Raw genomic sequence first — 24,239 nt, 5'->3', positions numbered from 1 at the left:
ATTTTTAAGAAATGCAGGAACTGGATATTTTTAAGGTGAGATCTCCTGAACTTTAATTATTAAAACTAACTCAAAATTTAAGTAGTGCAAATCAAACTGCAAGGGATGAAGAGAATCCTTCATGGGCCAAGTATATTCTATACTACTGTCAGTTTGCAAGCTATAGACTAGATTATCTCTATTGATCTGGATAGCTGTGGGACTCTTTTTTTTCCTTTATCTTATCAAAATATAATGTGGTGCCTACCCAAGAATATGTGTGAAACATATGTAAGTTATAAAGCATAATACAAAATGAATAAATACCCCATATTTGGCATATAATCTCCCTAACTGCTGCTTTCCTCTCAGAGGTAATTTCTATCCTAAATTTAGATGTCTAAATAATACATTGTTTAGATATGCTTGCTTTTGAGCTTCATAAAAATGAACATAGTTTTCTGGGACTTTTCTCACTCATGATGTTTGAGATTTGATAAATTGTTGAGTGAAACTGTAGTTTGTTCTTTTTTCACTACAGTATACTATTTCATTGTGTGACTATACCATAACTTATTTATCTCTTCTCTGGTCAACGGACATTCAGGTTATTTTCAGTTTTTTTGCTCTCATGAACTGTGCTGCCATGAACATTCTTATATTTATCTCCTGAAGGCCATGTTCAAGAGTTTTTCTAGGGTATATTACTAAGGAATAGAGTTGCTGATTTTATGATATATGAAGGGTCAACTTCCTAAAATGATGCCACACTGTTTTTCAAAGTATTACTGATTTAGCCCCATGTTCCTTTATCCTGGAAAGTCTCCACACTCTTTGTCTTCTCTAGTGTATTATATTCTCTTCTTGCCTGCCTTTTTTTCCCTTGGTAGAGACAACCTTCTGCTTCACTGCCCCTTTTTTTTCTTGTGCTAAGCATATGCTCTCTGCCAATTCGTTAAGAACCCTTTCTCTGATGCAGGTATATCTCAGAAGTATTGTCAATTTGGTTCCAGACCACCATAATAAAGCAAGTCACACAAATTTTTTTTAGTTTCTTAGTGCCTATAAAAGTTATGCTTACACTGTAGTGTAGTCTGTTAAGTATGCAATAGCATTATGCCTAAAAAACCAATATACATGCCTTAATTTAAAAATACTTTATTGCTAAAAAATGCTAACCATCATCTAAGCCTTCAGCAAGTTGTAGTCTTCTTGCTGGTGGAGGGTCTTGCCTCAGTGTTGCCAGCTGCTGACTGATCAGGATAGTGGTTGCTGAAGGTTGAGGCAGCTGTGGCTATTTATTAAAAGAAGACCACAGTGAAGTTTGTGGCATCAACTGACTTTTCGTTTCATGAAAGACATCTCTTTAGCATGTGATACTATTTGATAGCATTTTACCTGCAGTAGAACTTCTTTCAAAATTGGAGTCAATCCTCTCAAACCCTGCCACTGCTTTATTGACTAAATTTGTGTACTCTTTCTAAATACTTTGCTGTTCATTTCAACAATGTTCACAACACTTCACCAAGAGTAGATTCTGTCTCAAGAAACCATTTTCTTTGCTCATCCGTAAGAAGCAACTCCTCATCCGTTCAAGTTTTGTCATAAGATTGCAGCAATTCAGACACATCTTCAGGCTCCACTTCTAATTCTAGTTCTTTTGTTGTTTTCACCACATCTGCAGTTACTTTCTCCACTGAAATCTTTTTTTTTTTTAATCTTCATTTTATTGAGATATATTCATATACCACGCAGTCATACAAAACAAATCGTACTTTCGATTGTTCACAGTACCATTACATAGTTGTACATTCATCACCCAAATCAATCCCTGACACCTTCATTAGCACACACACAAGAATAACAAGAATAATAATTAGAGTGAAAAAGAGCAATTGAAGTAAAAAAGAACACTGGGTACCTTTGTCTGTTTGTTTCCTTCCCCTATTTTTCTACTCATCCATCCATAAACTAGACAAAGTGGAGTGTGGTCCTTATGGCTTTCCCAATCCCCTTGTCACCCCTCATAAGCTACATTTTTATACAGCTGTCTTCGAGATTCATGGGTTCTGGGTTGTAGTTTGATAGTTTCAGGTATCCACCACCAGCTACCCCAATTCTTTAGAACCTAAAAAGGGTTGTCTAAAGTGTGCGTAAGAGTGCCCACCAGAGTGACCTCTCGGCTCCTTTTGGACTCTCTCTGCCACTGAAGCTTATTTCATTTCCTTTCACATCCCCCTTTTGGTCAAGAAGATGTTCTCCGTCCCACGATGCCAGGTCTACATTCCTCTCCGGGAGTCATATTCCACTTTGCCAGGGAGATTCACTCCCCTGGGTGTCTGATCCCACGTAGTGGGGAGGGCAGTGATTTCACCTTTCAAGTTGGCTTAGCTAGAGAGACAGGGCCACATCTGAGCAACAAAGAGGCATTTGGGAGGAGGCTCTTAGGCACAACCATAGGGAGGCCTAGCCTCTCCTTTGCAGCAACCGTCTTCCCAAGGGTAAAACCTGTGGTAGAGGGCTCAACCCATCAAACCACCAGTCCCCTATGTCTGTGGTCATGTTAGCAAACATGAAGGTGGGGTAGGCGAATACCCCTGCCTTCTCCACAGGCTCCTCAAAGGGGCACTGCATCTTTTATTTTTCCTTGTTTTTTTTTTTTAACTTTCCCTTCTTTTTTAAATCAACTGTATGAAAAAAAAGTTAAAAAGAAAACAAACATACAATAAAAGAACATTTTAAAGAGACCATAATAAGGGAGTAAGAAAAAGACAACTAACCTAAGATAACTGCTTAACTTCCAACATGTTCCTACTTTACCCCAAGAAAGTTACCTAATATAGCAACATTTCTGTGAACTTGCTCCTACTATATCCATCAGAAATTAACAGACCATAGTCATTCCTGGGCATCCCCAGAACGTTAAAGAGCTTATCTGTTCTTCTTGGATTATTGTTCCCCCTTCCTTAATTGCTCTCTATTGCTAGTTCCCCTACATTCTACATTATAAGCCATTTGTTTTATATTTTTCAAAGTTCACATTAGTGGTAGCATATAATATTTCTCTTTTTGTGCCTGGCTTATTTCGCTTAGCATTATGTCTTCAAGGTGCATCCATGTTGTCATATGTTTCACGAGATCGTTCCTTCTTACTGCCGCGTAGTATTCCATCGTGTGTATATACCACATTTTATTTATCCACTCATCTGTTGAAGGACATTTGGGTTGTTTCCATCTTTTGGCAATTGTGAATAATGCTGCTATGAACATTGGCGTGCAGATATCTGTTCGTGTCACTGCTTTCCGGTCTTCCGGGTATATACCGAGAAGTGCAATCGCTGGGTCGAATGGTAACTCTATATCTAAGGAACTGCCAGACTGACTTCCAGAGTGGCTGAACCATTATACAGTCCCACCAACAGTGAATAAGAGTTCCAATTTCTCCACATCCCCTCCAGCATTTGTAGTTTCCTGTTTGTTTAATGGCAGCCATTCTAACCGGTGTTAGATGGTATCTCATTGTGGTCTTAATTTGCATCTCTCTAATAGCTAGTGAAGCTGAACATTTTTTCATGTGTTTCTTGGCCATTTGTATTTCCTCTTCAGAGAACTGTCTTTTCATATCTTTTGCCCATTTTATAATTGGGCCGACTATACTATTGTCATTGAGTTGTAGGATTTCTTTATATATGCAAGATATCAGTCTTTTGTCAGATATATGGTTTCCAAAAATTTTTTCCCATTGAGTTGGCTGCCTCTTTACCTTTTTGAGAAATTCCTTTGAGGTGCAGAAACTTCTAAGCTTGAGGAGTTCCCATTTATGTATTTTCTCTTTTGTTGCTTGTGCTTTGGGTGTAAAGTCTAGGAAGTGGCCGCCTAATACAAGGTCTTGAAGATGTTTTCCTACATTATCTTCTGGGAGTTTTATGGTACTTTCTTTTATATTGAGATCTTTGGTCCATTTTGAGTTAATTTTTGTGTAGGGGGTGAGGTAGGGGTCCTCTTTCATTCTTTTGGATATGGATATCCAACTCTCCCAGCCCCATTTGTTGAAAAGACCATTATGACTCAGTTCAGTGACTTTGGGGGCCTTATCAAAGATCAGTCGGCCATAGATTGAGGGTCTATCTCTGAATTCTCAATTTGATTCCATTGATCTATATGTCTGTCTTTGTGCCAGTACCATGCTGTTTTGGTAACTGTGGCTTTATAATAAGCTTCAAAGTCAGGGAGTGTAAGTCCTCCCACTTCGTTTTTCTTTTTTAGAGTGTCTTTAGCAATTCGAGGCATCTTCCCTTTCCAAATAAATTTGATAACTAGCTTTTCCAAGTCTGCAAAGTAGGTTGTTGGGATTTTGATTGGGATTGCATTGAATCTGTAGATGAGTTTGGGTAGAATTGACATCTTAATGACATTTAGTCTTCCTGTCCATGAACATGGAATATGTTTCCATCTTTTAAGGTCCCCTTCTATTTCTTTTAGTAGAGTTATGTAGTTTTCTTTGTATAGGTCTTTTACATCTTTGGTTAAGTTTATTCCTAGGTACTTGATTTTTTTAGTTGCTATTGAAAATGGTATCTTTTTCTTGAGTGTCTCTTCAGTTCGTTCATTTCTAGCATATAGAAACATTACTGACTTATGTGCATTAACCTTGTATCCCGCTACTTTGCTAAATTTGTTTATTAGCTCTAGTAGCTGTATCGTCGATTTCTCAGGGTTTTCTAGATATAAGATCATATCATCTGCAAACAATGACAGTTTTACTTCTTCTTTTCCAATTTGGATGCCTTTTATTTCTTTGTCTTGCCGGATTGCCCTGGCTAGCACTTCCAGCACAATGTTGAATAACAGTGGTGATAGCGGGCATCTTTGTCTTGTTCCTGATCTTAGAGGGAAGGCTTTCAGTCTCTCTCCATTGAGTACTATGCTGGCTGTGGGTTTTTCATATATGCTCTTTATCATGTTGAGGAAGTTTCCTTCAATTCCTACCTTTTGAAGTGTTTTTATCAAAAAGGGATGTTGGATTTTGTCAAATGCTTTTTCAGCATCTGTTGAGATGATCAATTGATTTTTCCCTTTTGACTTGTTAATGTGTTGTAATACATTGATTGATTTTCTTATGTTGAACCATCCTTGCATGCCTGGAATAAACCCCACTTGGTCATGGTGTATGATTTTTTTAATGTGTCTTTGGATTCGATTTGCAAGTATTTTGTTGAGGATTTTTGCATCTATATTCATTAGGGAGATTGGCCGGTAGTTTTCCTTTTTTTGTAACATCTTTGCCTGGTTTTGGTATTAGATTGATGTTAGCTTCATAAAATGAGTTAGGTAGTGTTCCATTTTCTTCAATGTTTTGAAAGAGTTTGAGTAAGATTGGTGTCAGTTCTTTCTGGAAAGTTTGGTAGAATTCCCCTGTGAAGCCATCTGGCCCTGGGCATTTATTTGTGGGAAGATTTTTGATGACTGATTGGATCTCTTTGCTTGTGATGGGTTGGTTGAGGTCTTCTGTTTCTTCTCTGGTCAGTCTAGGTTGTTCATATGATTCCAGGAAATTGTCCATTTCCTCTACATTATCCAGTTTGTTGCCATACAGTTGTTCATAGTATCCTCTTATAATTTTTTTAATTTCTTCAGGATCTGCAGTTATGTCACCTTTTTCATTCATTATTTTGTTTATATGGGTCTTCTCTCTTTTTGATTTTGTCAGTCTAGCTAGGGGCTTGTCAATCTTGTTGATCTCAAAGAACCAACTTTTGGTGATATTTATCCTCTCTGTTGTTTTTTTGTTCTCTATGTCATTTGTTTCTGCTTTAATCCTTGTTATTTCTTTTCTTCTACTTGGTTTAGGATTGGTTTGCTGTTCATTTTCTAGCTTCTTCAGTTGATCCATTAGTTCTTTGATTTTGGCTCTTTCTTCCTTTTTAATATATGCGTTTAGTGCTATAAATTTCCCCCTTAACCACACTCCACTTTGTCTAGTTTATGGATGGATGAGTAGAAAAATAGGGGAAGGAAACAAACAGACAAAGGTACCCAGTGTTCTTTTTTACTTCAATTGCTCTTTTTCACTCTAATTATTATTCTTGTTATTTTTGTGTGTGTGCTAATGAAGGTGTCAGGGATTGATTTAGGTGATGAATGTACAACTATGTAATGGTACTGTAAACAATCGAAAGTACGATTTGTTTTGTATGACTGCGTGGTATGTGAATATATCTCAATAAAATGATTAAAAAAAATAAAATTAAATTAAATTAAAAAAAAAAAATTTCCCCCTTAGCACTGCTTTTGCTGCATCCCATAGGTTTTGGTATGTTGTGTTCTCATTTTCGTTCGTCTCTATATATTTAGCAATTTCTCTTGCTATTTCTTCTTTAACCCACTGATTGTTTAGGAGTGTGTTGTTTAACCTCCAGGTATTTGTGAATTTTCTAAGTCTCTGATGGTTATTGACTTCTAATTGTATTCCATTGTGGTCAGAGAATGTGCTTTGAATAATTTCAATCTTTTTAAATTTATTGAGGCTTGTTTTATGTCCCAGCATATGATCTATTCTGGAGAAAGTTCCATGAGCACTAGAAAAGTATGTGTATCCTGGTGCTTTGGGATGTAATGTCCTGTATATGTCTGTTAAATCTAATTCATTTATCAGATTGTTTAGGTTTTCAATTTCCTTATTGGTCTTCTGTCTGGTTGATCTATCTATAGGACAGAGTGATGTGTTGAAGTCTTCCACAATTATTGTGGAAACATCAATTGCTTCCTTTAGTTTTGCCAGTGTTTCTCTCATGTATTTTGTGGCACCTTGGTTGGGTGCATAGACATTTACGATTGTTATTTCTTCTTGCTGAATTGCCCCTTTTATTAGTACGTAGTGGCCTTCTTTGTCTCTCAAAACATCCCTGCATTTGAAGTCTATTTTATCTGAGATTAATATTGCTACACCTGCTTTCTTTTGGCTGTAGCTTGCATGAAATATTTTTTTCCATCCTTTCACTTTCAGTTTCTTTGTGTCCCTGTGTCTAAGATGAGTCTCTTGTATGCAACATATTGATGGTTCATTTTTTTTTATCCATTCTGCGAATCTATATCTTTTAATTGGGGAGTTTAATCCATTTACATTCAACGTTATGACCGTGAAGGCATTTCTTGAATCAGCCATCTTATCCTTTGGTTTATGTTTGTCATACTTTTCCCCTCTGTCTATTAATATCCTTTATTGTACCCATACCGAATCTCTTTAGTACTGAACCTTTCTCCAAGTCTCTCTGTCCTTTCTTTGTTTCTCTGTCTGTAGGGCTCCCTTGAGTATCTCCAGTAGGGCAGGTCTCTTGTTAGCAAAGTCTCTCAGCATTTGTTTGTCTGTGAAAAATTTAAGCTCTCCCTCAAATTTGAAGGAGAGCTTTGCTGGTTAAAGTATTCTTGGCTGGAAATTTTTCTCACTCAGAATTTTAAATATATCGTGCCACTGCCTTCTCGCCTCCATGGTGGCTGCTGAGTAGTCACTACTTAGTCTTATGCTGTTTCCTTTGTATGTGGTGAATTGTTTTTTCTTGCTGCTTTCAGAACTTGCTCCTTCTCTTCTGTGTTTGATAGTGTGATCAGTATATGTCTCGGAGTGGGTTTATTTGGATTTATTCTATTTGGAGTTCGCTGAGCATTTATGATTTGTGTATTTATGTTGTTTAGAAGATTTGGGAAGTTTTCGCCAACAATTTCTTTGAATACTCTTCCTAGACCTTTACCCTTTTCTTCCCCTTCTGGGACACCAATGAGTCTTATATTTGGACGTTTCATATTATCTATCATATCCCTGAGGTCCATTTCGATTTTTTCAATTTTTTTCCCCATTCTTTCTTTTATGCTTTCATTTTCCATTCTGTCATCTTCGAGGTCACTGATTCGTTGTTCAACTTCCTCTAGTCTTGTACTATGAGTGTCCAGAATCTTTTTAATTTGGTCAACAGTTTCTTTAATTTCCATAAGATCATCCATTTTTTTATTTAGTCTTGCAATGTCTTCTTTATGCTCTTCTAGGGTCTTCTTGATTTCCTTTATCTCCCGTACTATGGTCTCATTGTTCATCTTTAGTTCTTTGAGTAGCTGCTCTAGGTGCTGTGTCTCTTCTGGTCTTTTGATTTGGGTGCTTGGGCTTGGGTTATCCATATCGTCTGGTTTTTTCATATGCTTTATAATTTTCTGTTGTTTTTGGCCTCGTGGCATTTGCTGAACTTGATAGGGTTCTTTTAGGATTTGTAGACCTATTGAAGTCCTTATCTCTAATTTATCAGATCTACAGCTTCGTGGAGTACACTTTCTCTAACTAACCAGCAGGTGGCGTCCACGAGCCACCTGTTCTCCACAAGCCAGTTCTCCCCTGCTTAGCCTTTTTGGTGAGTGGGGGAGTGAGTCTTGTGGGGTCCAGTTGGTGTACCAAGCTTGCGTGTGTAGTTGGTGTTGCCTGCTCTGTATATGGGGCGTGTTTCTGGGCAGTCAGGGAGGGGGGGGTGGCTCTAACAATCAAATCTCCCTGATGATCCTAGAGTTTTAAAGCTGCTGCAATAGTCTAATCCTTCAATTCAGTCCTGCCACAGTTTGTCTCTGCCACTGACCCACAAGTCGTTGGTATTGGCGTATGGCTCCTGAGACTTGCAAGTGGGCCCCTCTTCCAGGCCGTGCACCCCGGGTCCTCTGTTGAGGGATGACTGTGCTATGTCACAGGTGAGTGCCGTCCCCCCAGGGCAGTTCTGGGCTGCTGGGCTGTGTAGGGAGGCTCCCAGTCTGCTGAAATGATGGCTGAATGGGGCTTTGTTAATTCACACTGCTCTACCTTCCCAACTCTGGGACAATCAGCTGAGGTTGCAGGGAAGGCTAATGTCCACGCCCAGTTTTGTGGTGTGTGCCTGTTATCTGAAGCACTTCCGTCACACTGGGTTGTCTGGGGCAGTTCTGGGCTATGGGGCTGGCGATGGGCAGGAGTGTTTCCTGTCCACCAGGATGATGGCTGTGAGCGGACACCCCCCTTTTCTTGGGAAGTTGTGGTGTTTAGTGAATTTTCTCAGCCACTGGATTATTGCGTTTTGTCTCTGAGCTCTCCTAGTTCTGCTCTTGACTTGACCTGCCCAAATAGCAAGTCTTTGAAGCTTTCTGTATTGGGCTTCTTAGAGTAATTGTTTTAGAAAAAGAAAAAAGGATTAAAAAAAAAAAACAAAACAAAAAAAAAAACGGGCCCTCCTCAGAGATCTATTATTGAAATGCTAAGAGACAAAGCAACCAGGGCCATTAAGGAAAGGTCCACAGGGCAGAGAGATCAGCTTTTCTTCGGGATTTGCATATGAGCCTCAGGGCCCTTCCCCTTTCTATGTTCACCAGAACTCCAAAAATCCTCCGCTTTTATTTTGGAGTTTTTCGTGTTGTTTTTTTTCTATGCCTGTCTCCTCTCTGCTGGGCTGGCTGCTCTCAGATTCTCTGGTGTCTGGTCTCAGTCTATCTATGGTTGGAGTTTGAATCTGTAGAATGAGTTTCCGATAAGGGCTGCCACTGCAGTTCTCCCTTCTCCTTCCCGGAGCTGACAGCTCCTCCTCCCCCGGGACTGAGCCTGGCAGGGAGGGGCGCGGGTCCCCTGGCCGCAAAAACTTACAGATTTTGCTGATCTCAGCAGTTCCACGTTTTCATGAGTGTTGTATGAAGTATGCCCAAAGTCAGATTGCTCTGTGGTGTCCAGTCCACGCAGTTCCTGGCTTTCTACCTACTTTCCTGGAGGAGTAACTAAAACATACAGCTCACCAGTCTTCCATCTTGCCCCTCCCCCCTCCACTGAAATCTTGAACCCCTCAAAGTCATCCATGAGGGTTGGCATCAACTTCTTCCAAACTCCTGTGAATGTTGATATTTTGACCTCCTCCCATGAATCATGAATGTTCTTAATGGCATCTAGAATGATGAATCCTTTCCAAAAGGTTTTCAATTGACTTTGTCTGGATCCATCAGAGGAATCACTATTTATGGTTGCTTTGCAAAATATATTTCTTAATAAGACTTGAAAGTTGAAATTTCTCCTTGATTCATGGGCTGCAGAATGGATGTTGTGTTAGCAGACATGAGAACAACATTCACCTAGTTGTACATCTCCATCAGAGCAACAATAGATTCTGATATTTTCTTCATGTTTTTTAAAATTATAATGCATGCTTCTGGGTTCATGTTATTAATTATTGTGTTGTTTCCTATATACTAGGGATTGCTTCAAACAAATTTTTTATAAAGAGTCATTGACTGTATTTGTTTCAGCAATTCCTTTTTTTCCTCAGCTTGACTTAAAAAAATTAGGCTGATTTAAGTTTTAAGAAACTTCTTCCCATTACCAGATGTCATTTAGGTCAGTGAAGGAAGAGTTATTAAAAACAGTATAATCATTTTAACTTTCTCCAAAGTCTTAAGAAAGAAAAGTTGCACAACATAGTGGAAAAATCCCTCTCTATATATTATATATGATTTCTTTTATGTGAAATTCTATGTGAAATTTTATGTGAAATTCTAGAAAACACAAACTTATCTGAAGTGACAAAGGTCAGTGATTGCCTGGGGCAGGAGCTGGAGGGCATTAGGAACTTTTAGAGGTGAATGATGGGACTGGTTTGATTGTATTTTGATTGAGGTGGTGGTTAAAACATGTAGAATTGTAACACTTAAAAATCAGTACAGCTTATTGTATATAAATTATACCTCAGCAAAGCTGATTAAAAGAATTGTTTAAGACCAGGACCGCGCACGCGCGCATATACACACACACATACACACACACACACACACACACACACACGACTTATATTTGAATCAAGTGTGTGTTTGTCTTTTGATATGTAGCATCATCTGATATCTCCATATTATATATAGTAATCAGGCATTGATGTCACCTATTTATGCCAGTGAAGGATAGAAAAATACTTTGAAAATTGTTGTTGAAATAGTTTTGTTAGTAGAAACCTACACACAGTATCAATAATTGAAAGTAGTATATTTTGCAAGTATGATATATCCACTTCAGAATCTCTAATCATTTACCCTTTGTTTCTGTGCTGTATATCCAGCTTTTCCTCAGTCCAATAATAAAAACCATCTTTTAATAATGTTAAAAGTCTTTGATAAGTTAGTGTATCTATTTGTTTCTAATAAGTCAAGCAACAAATACTTCCTACATGCCATGCTTAGTGCTAAGCCCTGAATATCCGGTGCTGAATGATAGCATCGAATAGCCCCATCCTTGAGGAGTGTTTTAAGGTTTCAAATTAATTTTATTTAAGTGTTTTCTTTTATCCTTACAACAGTCTCTGAGAGAAGGAAATAGAACTCAGAGAAACTCAGTGACTTTGTCCAAGGTTATCCAGGTAACTGACTGGCATCATGCTGACTCCAAGTTCGGTTTCAGGCAATTTAGGTTGGTAGAGCTATGTAGTTTGCGTAGCTGAGTGGAGAGTTTGAAAGAGCATGTTAAAATGTTGTATCTTATCCACATCCTGGAACGTGAATAAACTTTAATTGTGTATAAAGTTGCACTGTATTCCTCTTCCAGTTGATTTTCTCTGCCTCCAGGATAAGAAAGTTTGAATATCTGCCAACTGAGGGATTTCCTTCAAGACCTATTTCTGAATGTTACCCCAGCAGCTGAGACCTGGCTGTGTCTGGGCTTGTCATAAAAGGGAACTCTCTGCATTTTTGTGGCATTGGATGTGAGTGGGCCCTGCGTATAAAAACCTGCCCATGTGGCCTTCTCTGGATTTCACTGATTTGCAGGGCATTTGCCTGGTGGTGACAGCCATGAGAAATTCCATTCTGATACACAGATGTGCAGGAGGCAACCAGTCTTCTGAGCAGAGTGGGTACTGGATCTGTCGGGGGTTGGAGGGGACTGGTAACTGGGCTGCTTTTGTAATTACTTTTGAAGTAGGCAGCATGGAATAGTGGAAAGAACATGGGACCATCTATGAGAAGACCTAAGTTCTAATCTTGGAACTGTCACTCAAGAACTGTATTGCCTTGGGCAACCTTCTGATTCATTCTGGATCTTTTACCTCGGTAAAATGAGGGGGTGATACATGCATCATTAATAAATCTGAAAATCATTGTGCTGAATGAAGGAAGCCAGATACAAAGAGAATATATTGTATCGTTTCATTTAAATAAAATTGTAGAAAATACAAACTAATATATAATGTCAGAAAGCAGATTGTTGCCTAGGACTTGGGGCAGAGGGAAAGATTGAATGCAGACAGTCATGAGAAATCTTCTGTGGTTGATGGAATGTTCTGTATCTTGATTGTGATGGTAATTTCACAGGCATAGGTGAGTGTGGTGGTGGTTTCACAGGTGTGAACTACTGTCAAAACTCATGGAATTGTACAGTATTGTACACTCACAAAAACAAGGATTCAAAGGCTGTTTCAAGGGCTTAATGAGAAAGAACGTTGAAATTGATGCATTATTTGCCATGGGTCTAGGAGGGGAGATGAACAGCACAAATGCTATGTAATATGCCTTCTTTGCTCTTGGTTGTCCTGTAAAGTTTTTTTTTTGTTTGTTTGTTTTGTTGTTGTTTGTTGTTTGTTTTTCTTTTTATTGTCCTGTAAAGTTATAGCTAACATAATATGAATACTCAAACACTAAACAAAGTCAACAGTCATCAACCTCAACTTCACTCTTCCTTTACTCATTTGTCATTGTTATCTGAATCTTTGTAGACGAGTAGTGGTAGAGGGCATTTGAAATCAGACAAATTTCCTAAATATTTCAAATATTTTACCCTGCATTCTGTTTGGCTGATTGTTCTGCTTCTAAGTGGTTATTGTATCCTATTACCTTTATGTGAGGAACACCATTTACATCCTTACCAGGACTCCTAGTTAAATTTGAATTTCAAATAAATGATGAATGATGTTTTAGTATAAATAAATATGTCCCATACTTGAAATATACTTGGTTTCTGAAACAAGTCAATGGAATGGGGTGGGGTTGGAGGGTGGGGGAAGGGGGAGGTAGTAGGAGAGGATGGGGCACTGCCCTGTTTAAAAAAAAAAAAGTCTTAAGTGACATAACAACCAAATGTGTGGACTTTGGATTCTGATTTGAACATAAAGATATTTTTGAAAAAGATATTTAGACAAATATATTTAAAGATATTTTTGTTGAAATTAGATTGCCTACCAGGTATGAGAAGATATCCAAGAATTGTTTTTAACTTTATTAGATATAATAATGGCTTGATGGTTATATAAGAAAATATCCATATTTCTTAGAAATGAATTTAGGAATGAAATGACATCTGGAATTTGTTTAAAATACTACAGCAAAGGAAAGAAAGGATAGAGGAAGCAAGAGTGGCAAATTTTGATACCTGAAGAAACTGGGGATAGATATGTGGGGGTTTATGGTACAATTTTATTTATTTTTGTGATGTTCATAATTTTTATAATAAAAGTATTTTTAAATGCTGTGAGTGAATCCTTCTGCCTTTTTATGCTAGGTAATTAGGTGCTATACAGAATGTCTTTTGCAAATTCATAATCAAATAATAACACATTTGTTGAGGACTTCAACATACCAAATTTTACTTTCAAAACCTGTAGAAATTATTATCCCACATTTAAGCTTGAAGAAGCTGAGACCCAGAGACGTTAAGTAATTGGACCGTGTATCATAACTGGTTCTTAGCAGAGCCTGACTGGATCCTGGATCATTTGCCTCCTAATCCAATAATCTGCTGAACTAATTTTTTTTTTTTTTAACTTTGGTGATCTACTGACAGATATTTAAAATAAAAACCTTATTTAACATATTGAAAATAGAAAAAAAAGAAATCATATGGATGTTTTGCTCTCTGTGCTGTTCAGTCTCCCTCCCTACAGAATAAGAATGTGTTTGGTGGCAGTGGTAGTTTTAAGGATCTATGTTTATTGGACATCTAGGATGTGTTATACTGATGCTTTAGCATTAATTAACTTCTAAATTCACTGATGAAGCTGACATGTCAATATTTTATCATAGCTAACCTATATTTTAAAAATAAATAGCTACAAAGAAAACTGTGAATAAAAGTAAAAGCACATGTTTGAACAACGCAGGATATGGGTAGGTGTTTGGAAAAGGGTCGTTCTCCTGGTAAGCCTGCTTGAGAAAAGCTAGAGCAAAATCCTGGGGTACAGATAAAATAAAGTTCATTTCAGGTTGGAGGTGACATTTTGGCAACTTGAATCTAATCATACCTAAATTTTGTAGAAGGAGAAAAATGATTTTAGTTTAGTTTAGTCCCCCCACCTCTACCCCAGGGGAGACTTGTTGCTATATGTAGGTTATAACTTTTGTTAGGGTAACTTCTATAATTTACAGCTGAGATGACTGACACATTTATTCATTTATTTATCCTGTTAACAGACCACCAGCCTTGAACTTGCTTGTTCTCCCTAATTATATAACCAAGTTTCTAGGTGCTGGGGAAAGTATTCTTAAAGTGATCCTTTGCTCCCATTCTCCTCTACCCACTGAAAAATATACCCAGTAATATAATTTGGATAAAGCATGAAGATTTAATTTAAGAGTAACTTACATTGAAATTGTCAATCTAAAATGACAGCCAATAGATAAACACTGTCTTTACTTTAGGAGTCTACTCCAACAGTTTTTTAGATGGAATTCTGGTTTAACCAGGTTAAATAAAATAGTTTACATAAAGCACCTACTATAGTGCTTGGCATGAAATAGAACTCAATAAATTTTAATTAGATCATCAAAGTAGTATAATTGGACTACCTGCTGAAATAATGGAATTAGCCTTGTTATGTAAACTGTTTCCTGGAACTATATATCTGAGGTATTCAGGTTTAAGTTGGTAAAGACATTGTTTGTATTAGGCTCTTTTAGGTTGTAAGGGCCCTGATGTCTCCATTACTTTGGGTGATGAGATTTGTAGACAGTTAAGAAACTCAGAAAAAAGGTCTCCATAGTCATGTAAGCAGGCTTCATGTAATCTTTTGATCACTTGGTCGCCTTGGGTAAAAAAAGTAGAAATGATGGATCATTTCATCCCTTTGACTTGTCTAAGGGGATTCTGTTCATTCAAGAAATACTTGTTACACACCTATCTAGCTCAGTACTAGGCTGAATGAGATTGTATTGTTTTTGTCTTTAAGAATATTACACACTACAGGACAAGGCAGAGCCACCTTACATCCTCTCTGGAACAAAGCTGGCAATAAATAAAGAATTAAAAAATGTGAACATGTATGTAATAAATACTCTTATCAGTTTTACATCCAAAACATTATAGCAGTTTGAAGAGAAAAACCACATCTCCTTGGGGTAATTCATCTATTCCACAAACATTATTTATTTTATATGGATTGTTGTGTTTAGCTTTTTATTTTGAAATAGTTTCAAACTTGACAGTTGCAAAAATAATCCAAAATTTATGCAGAGAACGCCATTCTATCCTCCTCCCAACACACCCAGATTTATCTGTCTGTTGCCTATCTATCTGTCTATTCTAAATATTTGAGAGGAGGTTGCATACATCATGCTCCTTGAATACTTAATGATTGCATTATGTTTCCTAAGAGCAAGGATATTCAGTGTGGATTGTTTTTAATGGCTGTCACAAACAGTGTGGGAAAATGCTTATGTTAAATGAAAAGTAGAGTTATGAGTATACTGTTATTCACAGTGTAAAAAATGCATTACAAAAGGACTAGAGGGAAAAACCAAAATAGTAATAATTATCTTAGGGAAGGGTAAATAAGATAAATGGAATTAAAAAAAATTTTTTTTTTGATAAGTAAATGTTCTGGCCCTGTGCTGGGTGATGCAGACAGCAGTGAATAGGAATGACACTGGGAGAGGTAATAATAACCACTAGCATTTATTGGTATACAATGAAAAGTATTCTTCCCACACTTGCCCTCCATCACCCAGTTTCTGTCCCCGCAGGGACCAATATTAATACATTTCTTGTGTATCCTGATGCACAATTTGCCTGATAAGCAAATTATAGATCCAGTATTTCTCTCTTCCCCCACCCTCCCTCCCTCTCTTTCTCTTGTCTCCTTTTTTTTCCGCTCTCTCTAATAAATGGTACCTTACTATACAAACTATTCTGTACCTTGCTTTATTCATGTAACAGTATATTGGAGGGCTTACTTTATTCTTTGTAATTGCTTCGTAGTATAATTCCATTTGATAGATGTACCATAATTTAACCAATCCTTATTCCATTCTCTTGCTATTATCAACAGTGCTGCAATGAGTAGTTTTGTACATATGTTATTTTGGACTTCTGCACATAACTGTAGGGTAAATTCCTGGAAGAGGAATTGCTGGGTCAGTGCATATGCATTTGTAATTTTGATAGATAATGATCAATGGAATATATATCATAATCACCTGGGGAACTTTTTTAAAGTTCTTATGTCTTCCTTTCCCCCCAAAACATGGGTGGGTTTCTTGTTTAGTTTTGTTTTTTTCCTATGGGTCTGGGATAGGGCTCTGGTATCTGTTTTTTAAACCTCCTTGGGTAATTTTGATGTTTACCCCAAAAGAAAAGGAAGGGTGGACCTTTGTAATGGAATCTGGTACAGAGAAGTGTACCTACTTTTAAAACAAAAGAGTGTAGGCTAACTGTAGGGATCAGAAAGGTGGTATGCTGCCAACTTGTGTAGAAGAGTGCTGGTGGCTGTTTTAATCCTCAAATCCAGATTATTGCTATCTCTGGGATTCTCCCCTTCCATGATATTATGGGTTATCCAGGCCTTGCAAAGATGAATATGTTAGTCCTGCAAGTACTAGCTGAGGGTTGCATTGGGGACCACGGTCATCAGAGTTGGATTAGGAAATGTTTGGTATGTAGGTGGGTTTGGGAAATACAAGATCTTGTACAGCTGTGGAAATTGAGAAGACCGCACAATTCTTACAACCTGTTCCCCTGCGTTAGGCTGAGCCAAGGACAGAATATAGCTGCTAAGACATTACTTAAAAAATAACTTAAACCAAATCATTGAGGGCTTATTCTGTTTTAGTTTCTGTGCTGGGGTGGTAAAGAGCAGAAATAAGGATGGCAGTAGTAATAACTAATAACTAATAATAGTAATAACTAATAATAGTAATGACTATTGTATCAGGGTTCTCCAGAGAAACGGAATCAGCCAGAGATATATATATTAAATATTAAGAGATTTATTATAGGAATTGGCTCAGGCAACTGTGGAGATTAGCAAGTCTGAATTCTCTAGGGCAGCCACTGACTGGGAACTTGATGGTGATGCTGAATTCCCCAGGAAAAGCTGGCTGGCTGAAGTAGAGATAGAAATTCTTTTTGACTGCGAAAATTCTCAGTCCTGGCTTTAAGGACTTGACTGATTGGATGAGGAGCCTCGTCTCATTGCTGAAGGCAGTCTCCTTTGTTGATTCTAGATGTAATCAGCCACACATGCAATCAACTGACTAATGATTTAAAACCATCTAAAAAATAACCCTCACAGTAACAATCACACCAAGTGCTTGCTTGACCAAACAACTGGATGCTGTAACCTATCCAAGTCGACACATGAAATTAACCATCATAATTACATATACTAAGTATGTACTGAGTGTGTAGCAGGCATTGTGCTGAGAGTTTTGCAAGTATTTTTTCGTTGCATCCTAACCCTAGGAAACTACAGTTGAGAAACATGAGTTCTAGAGATGTTAAATAAATGACTTGCTGAAGACCACATCCTTACCTAACTAGTTAGTTTGCTACACAGAAGTAGATAATGGTAATACCACTTGTGGGCCTTTTTAATTGCTGGTATCTCTGCCTGAAATGTTCCCAACTCTCCGTGCCTACTAAAATGAGTTAGGCCCATTCTTTCAAGATAGCTCAAGAGGTTTCCCCTCCATGAAGCCTTCTCTCATCTCTCAGCCTCTTCTACCATTTCACCACCAAACACCCTATGCAGCAGCTAAACTAGGCCACCAATCCCTTTGATACCATTTCTTCTACATAGGATTGTTTGGAGTGCTTAAAACAGTGCCTGGTACAAAATAAGTGCTCAGTAAATACCAGCTGCTATTATTATTACTGAAACACAGAGGAAAGATCAATTATTCCCTGCTAGGGCACTCCTCACAGAAAAAAAATATAAAGGTCTTTCCTGTGAAAGATACTGTTCCAGGTAGAAGAAATGGTATCAAAAGAATTGGTGGCCTGGTTTAGCTGCTGCATAGGGTGTTTGGTGGTGAAATGATAGAAGAGGCTAAGAGATGAGAGAAGGCTTCATGGAGGGGAAACCTCTTGAGCTATCTTGATAGAACGGGCCTAACTCATTTTAGTAGGCACGGAGAGTTGGGAACATTTCAGGCAGAGATACCAGCAATTAAAAAGGCCCACAAGTGGTATTACCATTATCTACTTCTGTGTAGCAAACTAACTCAAAACTTAGTGGCTTGTGTGTGTGAGAGGGAGGTGTGGTATTTGGGAGTTCTGTACTTTCTGCTTGGATTTTCTATAAATCTGTATGTTCTCTAATTAAAAACCAAAAGACAAAAAACAAAAACCAGTGGCTTAAATCAAATGTCATTTCATTTACTTACGACTTTGTGAGTCAGATATTGGGTCTGGACTTAGCTAGGTAGTTCTCCTGGTCTCATCTCAGGTCACTCATATGACTGCAGTCACTCATGTTGGGGCTCTGCTGGGGCTGGATGTCTAACATGGCCTCTCTCTTGTCTAGCTTTGGTCATGGCCATTGGCTGGCCTTACAAGGCAGCAGAGAGTTCCAAGAGAACCACAATAGAAGCTGCAAGGACCCTTGAGGCCTAGGCATAGAAATCAAACAGTGTCACTACCACCACATTCTATTGGCCAAACAAATCACAAGTCCAGCCTGGATTCAAGGGAAGGAGAAATAGACTCCCTCTTGATCAAAGTACCTGCAAAGAATTGGGGGTCTTTTTTTTTTTTTTTTTTTTTATCTATCACAAATGGAAAAGAGCAGAATATGTTTAGGATGTCTTACTCAGCCCCTTTGGCCTTTTCTTTAGCCTAAATGGTATTTCCTCCAAAGTTAATTATACAAGGTCCTTTAATCATCTTTATTACCCTACCCTGAACTCTTTCTCTGTTTTTCCTAGAATAGAGAAAAAATAAGATGAAAAACAGAAAAACTTCACCTAGAAATAATTGAAGTTGAAAAGTTTTAATTTACAAAACAATTTTAAAGAAGAAAATTAGTTTACCTGCATTTGAATATTCTCATGAACTTGAACTAGGTAAACAGTGGTATGGAGAAATCCTCAGGTCCCTGGCTTTAATGAAAAAAAACAGGATTTTATGTTATTACCACATCATTTGTTAGTATTTAATTAAATATCTTGGTGTTAAATATCTTGGTGTAAGCATTTTAACATAAACCATTTAAAATCTTTTTTTTAAAACTTACTTTGAAATAGTTTCAGACTTTCAGGACAGTTAAAGAAAATATTACAAACCCCATACAGAGATCTCCAACATACCCCTATTTCCTCAGTTACCCAGATCTACCAATTTTAACTTTTTGTCATATTTGCTGTATCAGTCTATCAATCCATCTATCCATCTTTCCATCTATCTAGCTATCAATCCATTTTCTGAACACTTGAGTGTAGATTGTATACATTATGCTCCTTTGAACACTTAATACTGCCATGTACATTTCATTTAAAATCTTGACCATAGTATTAATTTCCTAGGTGAATTCTTTTATTCATATTCTGTAATATGAATTGTAATTCTACAACCACTTTTTAGAACGATATAAAATCCTAAATTGTGTAGATTCTGCATTGAGTTTTTACCTCTTTATTCAACTAACTTTTGCCAGTACTCAGCAGATCCAAATGCTGAGGTATTTTAGTTTATAATCCTCAATGGCCTGCTATTTAATTCTGCTTTCCATTCTGAAAGCCTTTGTTCATTAATCATGGGAAACAGTTGTGTGACATGCCTTGACATTAAGTTGAACATCTAAAATTAGTCTTGTTACAATCAGTGGTTGGGAGCAAGTTTTCAGGAGTTTGTGGCATGTGTTAAGTAGACATTGCAAGATCGGAAGGAACTGTTTAGAAATAAGTAAGTGACTTTGTGTGTGTGTTTATTCCCATGTACATATAAAATTGAAGGTCTCTTTTTTTTATTAAACAGATGAACAAAAAAGATCTTTTTTGACAAATTCTTCATATGTTGTACAAAGCATCTTTGCTCATACGCTATGCTGTTTAATCAATCATTTAAGAAGAAAAATATATTTATTGAAAACTTGATGTGATAAAACAGATTTTTTGCATGTTTGTTTTGTAGTTTTCATTTTTAAAGGAATAATTGTATTCCATATATTACATTTCAATGAATAATTTTTTCTTTCTTTGGAATTTATAGAAACTTATTCCCAAAAATGGCATCTTGGTTGTATGAATGTCTTTGTGAAGCTGAACTTGCACAGTATTATCCCCATTTTACTGCCTTTGGCCTTCAGAAAATAGATGAATTAGCCAAGGTTACAATGAAGGACTATTCCAAATTGGGAGTCCATGACATGAATGACCGCAAGCGTCTCTTCCAACTTATCAAAATCATTAAGATTATGCAAGAAGAAGAGAAAGCAGTTTGTAGCCCAGAGCATCTTCTTCAGACAAGCAGTCTGTATATGAAGCCTCGGGAATCCAGATCAGGTCCTCGCAGGCAGCTGCATTTTGATTCTCCTGTTGACAACCAAGACAGAACTGCCAGAAAAGATGGGTTTGAAATCTGCAATTTAACAGATATCTCTGCAAATGAACAGAAGTCCTGTTACCTAAAAGTACGGGAGAACATGCTACCAGATGATTCCCAGTACCAGACAAAAACAAGAATTCTCAGTGCCACAGCTGCTTCTTCCTTTGTGCAAACAGAAATGAATACCTCACTCTTTTCATCAAATTACTTTTCTCCAATACTGGGAGATTGTGATATTCCCATTGTTCAAAGAGTCTGTCATGTTTCAGCATATAACTATGGAATCCCTCATTCTTGTATCAGGTAATTGTTTGTTTTTATCCGTTTCGGGGGGAGGGATAGATTATGGTGGGTAGCCTTAGGCAAGGGCAGGCCTCTCCTTCATGACCAGAGGAGAGCAGCTACTCCTTATTTACAGTAAATGAATATATAGAAATGATAGTGAACAGCTTCATAAAAATATTTTGATGAAAAAAATTAATTAGGAATTGGGACTTTCCAAATGGAAGGAAGATGATACTGTTCATGTACATCATGCAGCTGCTACATGCCCAGGATATGCTAAGATTAGGCAGACCTATTTATTCCTATTATTTATTACAGTGCATTCATGAAAGTAAAATAGTTAACTGACTTTATGTAATGGAAAAAAAAGTTACAAAATCCAGAGGGCTTTTTTTTAAATGCAATTTTATTGAGATATATTCACATACCATGCAGTCATCCAAAGTGTATAATCCATGGTTCACAGTATCTTTCTGTAGTTGTGCATTCATTACCTCAATCAATTTTTTGAACATTTTCATTACTCCAAGAAATAAAGTTGAAAATAAGAATAAAAATAAAAGTACGAAACAACACCCAAAACATCTCATTCCCCTCCCCTCCCCATTATTCATTTACTTTTTGTCCCCATTTTTCTACTCATCTGTTCATTCACTGGATAAAGGGGGTGTGAACCACAATGTTTTCACACTCAGTCACACCATATAAGCTATATAGTTATACAATAGTTTTCAAGAATTAAGGATACTGGATTGCAGTTCAACAGTTTCAAGTATTTCCTTCTAGCTATTCTAATACACTAATTACTAAAAATGGATATCTATAAAATGCATAAGAATAACCTCCAGAATGACCTCTTGACTCCATTTGAAATCTCTCAGCCATTGAAATTTTAGTTTCATTTCTCTTCCCCTTTTTGGTCAAGAAGGCTTTCTCAAACCCTCAATTCCAGGTCCAGATTCATCCCCGGGAGTCATGTCCACATTGTCAGGGAGATTTACACCCCAGGGAGTCAAGTCCCACATAGGAGGGAGGGCAGTGAGCTTACCTGCAGTGTTGGCTTAGAGAGAGAGGCCACATCTGAGCAACAGAAAAGGTTCTCTGGGGGTGACTCTTAGGCATAATTATAAGTAGGTTTAGCCTCTCCTTTGTAGTAACAAGCTTCATAAGGGCAAGCCCCAAGATTGAGGGCTTGGCCTACTACAATAGTAGTCCCTAATGCTTGCAAGAATATTAGGAATTCCCCAGGTGGGGAAGTTTAATATTTCTAATTTTTCCCCAATCTCTCAAGGGGTCTTTGCAAATACATTTTTATTCTCTGCCCAAATTACTCTGGGATGTACTGGGGGTTCATGCTAACCTGTACAAACCAACCATGTAATTATGGTGTTTGAATAAACTGACCATATAAGTTAAATTATATAGCGTGCTACAGGAAATACAGATTTTCCACTAAATAAGCATCTCTTCCTTTGGCACAGGACTTTTTAAGGCTATCAAATTCACTTAAACCAACAAGAGGACTTAAAGCTTAGTTAAAAACAAAGAAAGTATAGTTGAATTAAGTAGGTCTTTGGGCAGTTAGCTTACCTGCACACACTGAAATATGATCCTGATTTTGGGTGCTTTCTACAATTCCAGCCTTGGAAGAACACATGTTTTTAGTGAATACAAAGAATAAGATACTTTCTGTGGAGTTTAAAGTTTTGAGAGTCAGGGTGACAATAAATTATTTTCACTTCGTGCTCCAAGTTAGAATTTGAAGTAAGATCCCCAAGATGTGAAATATCAAGTAATCCCTAACGCTGACTTAATGGTATAACAAAAAATATGTTCTTTTAAAAATAATATGTACTGCTTATTTTGTTATTTAAAAAATAATAGATGTGAGTTATAGGAAAACAAAAGACATTCTTAAGCCATATTTTCTTAAAAAAAAAAAAAAAGGCTGTTCATTCCTTAAGACAAAATATTTACAGCTGATCTTATATTGGCTAAGGTTTCAGAAGCTCTCATAAGCAGGTCTTTTATTCTCAAAAAACAGAAGACCCAGTTTTAAAGGTTAAAGTACCTTTAGTAACTTGAAATAGAGAGTGAATTTTAGAGTATTTCTGCCCCCCGCCCCACCCCAGTTTGGTTTAGTATATAGTACATTTATCTTTTTTTAATTATGAGAGGACTAGATTGCACCATGACTGTCAAAGCCAGGATTCTTGCTGTCCTATTGATTAACTCAGTGGTGAAAGGTCAGGTATTTTCTTGAATAGTAGTCTTTTATTGAACAATACATAAAAATCTACACTGAAATTATTTATAATTAGAATAAAGATACTGCTTTGCATAATTTAACGTTATCAAGGAAATAATGGATATTTTCATTTAAATGTTGCCATTTCATTTATTTGGCAGATTTTAAGTATCATCTCTGCTAGGCCCTATTCTAGATGCTAGGGATATGAAGATAATTAGGATATCTGGAGGCTGTTAGAATCTTAGAGGGTAGGGTGAGTGGGAAGACAGTAAACAAATGATTGCCATCTGATGAGATAAGCGCTCTTATAGAGGTTCATTCATGACAAAGCCTAGAGCAAGGGCTGTTGAATTAGGTTTTCCTACCTTTTATATCATTATTGTTTTGATTTTCCCATTTTTTATTATGTTTCAGAGAAATGGGGGTAAGAAAGCACATTTCTCCCTATATAATCTTTAATTTTATCTTCTCATCCAAACCCCAAATAGGAGTCAGGGTTTCAGAACCCTGAGAAACCCCCTCACCAACTTAAGGCTTGTGGTTAGGGAGTCATCCTAACCAAAGAGCATTCCAACTCTACCTCAAATCAGATTTTTACTTTTCAGATATTTCAAAAGTTCAACATGAATTACTAGAATCAAAATTTTCATAAGTCTAAGTAATTTAGAAAACTGGTTGCCCTGATTTATTTAAGATCTTGAATAGACCTAATTCCAACTGTTTTAACTCTTCACATATTAGATATTCTGTTTATTTCTTCTGGGGAAGATTGGGCATTAAAACCAGGGACTTTTTTTTTTAAACATTTTTTATTGTGAAATATAACATATATACAGAAATATGATAACTTTCCAATTACAGTGTAACAGAAAGTTATAGCAAATTTCAAAGTATGTTATGGGTTGGGTTACAGTTCCACAATCTCAGTTATTTCCTTCTGGCTATTCT

At 37.1% G+C, this 24,239-nt stretch overlaps 1 protein-coding gene across 1 annotated transcript in view; it reads left to right on the top strand.

The window, feature by feature from the left end:
* KIF24 (kinesin family member 24) overlaps positions 1–24,239 on the top strand; it is a 94,210-nt gene that overhangs the window by 5,381 nt on the left and 64,590 nt on the right. Inside the window, exon 2 of the mRNA XM_037851303.1 lies at positions 20,420–21,058. Coding sequence (XP_037707231.1) covers positions 20,436–21,058 — 623 coding nt within the window. The 5' untranslated portion in view covers positions 20,420–20,435. The remainder of the gene's footprint in view (positions 1–20,419; positions 21,059–24,239) is intronic.

Source organism: Choloepus didactylus, chromosome 10 (genome assembly GCF_015220235.1).
Source record: "Choloepus didactylus isolate mChoDid1 chromosome 10, mChoDid1.pri, whole genome shotgun sequence".
Lineage (NCBI taxonomy): Eukaryota > Metazoa > Chordata > Mammalia > Pilosa > Megalonychidae > Choloepus > Choloepus didactylus.
This window is presented reverse-complemented; position numbering and strand designations above follow the sequence as displayed.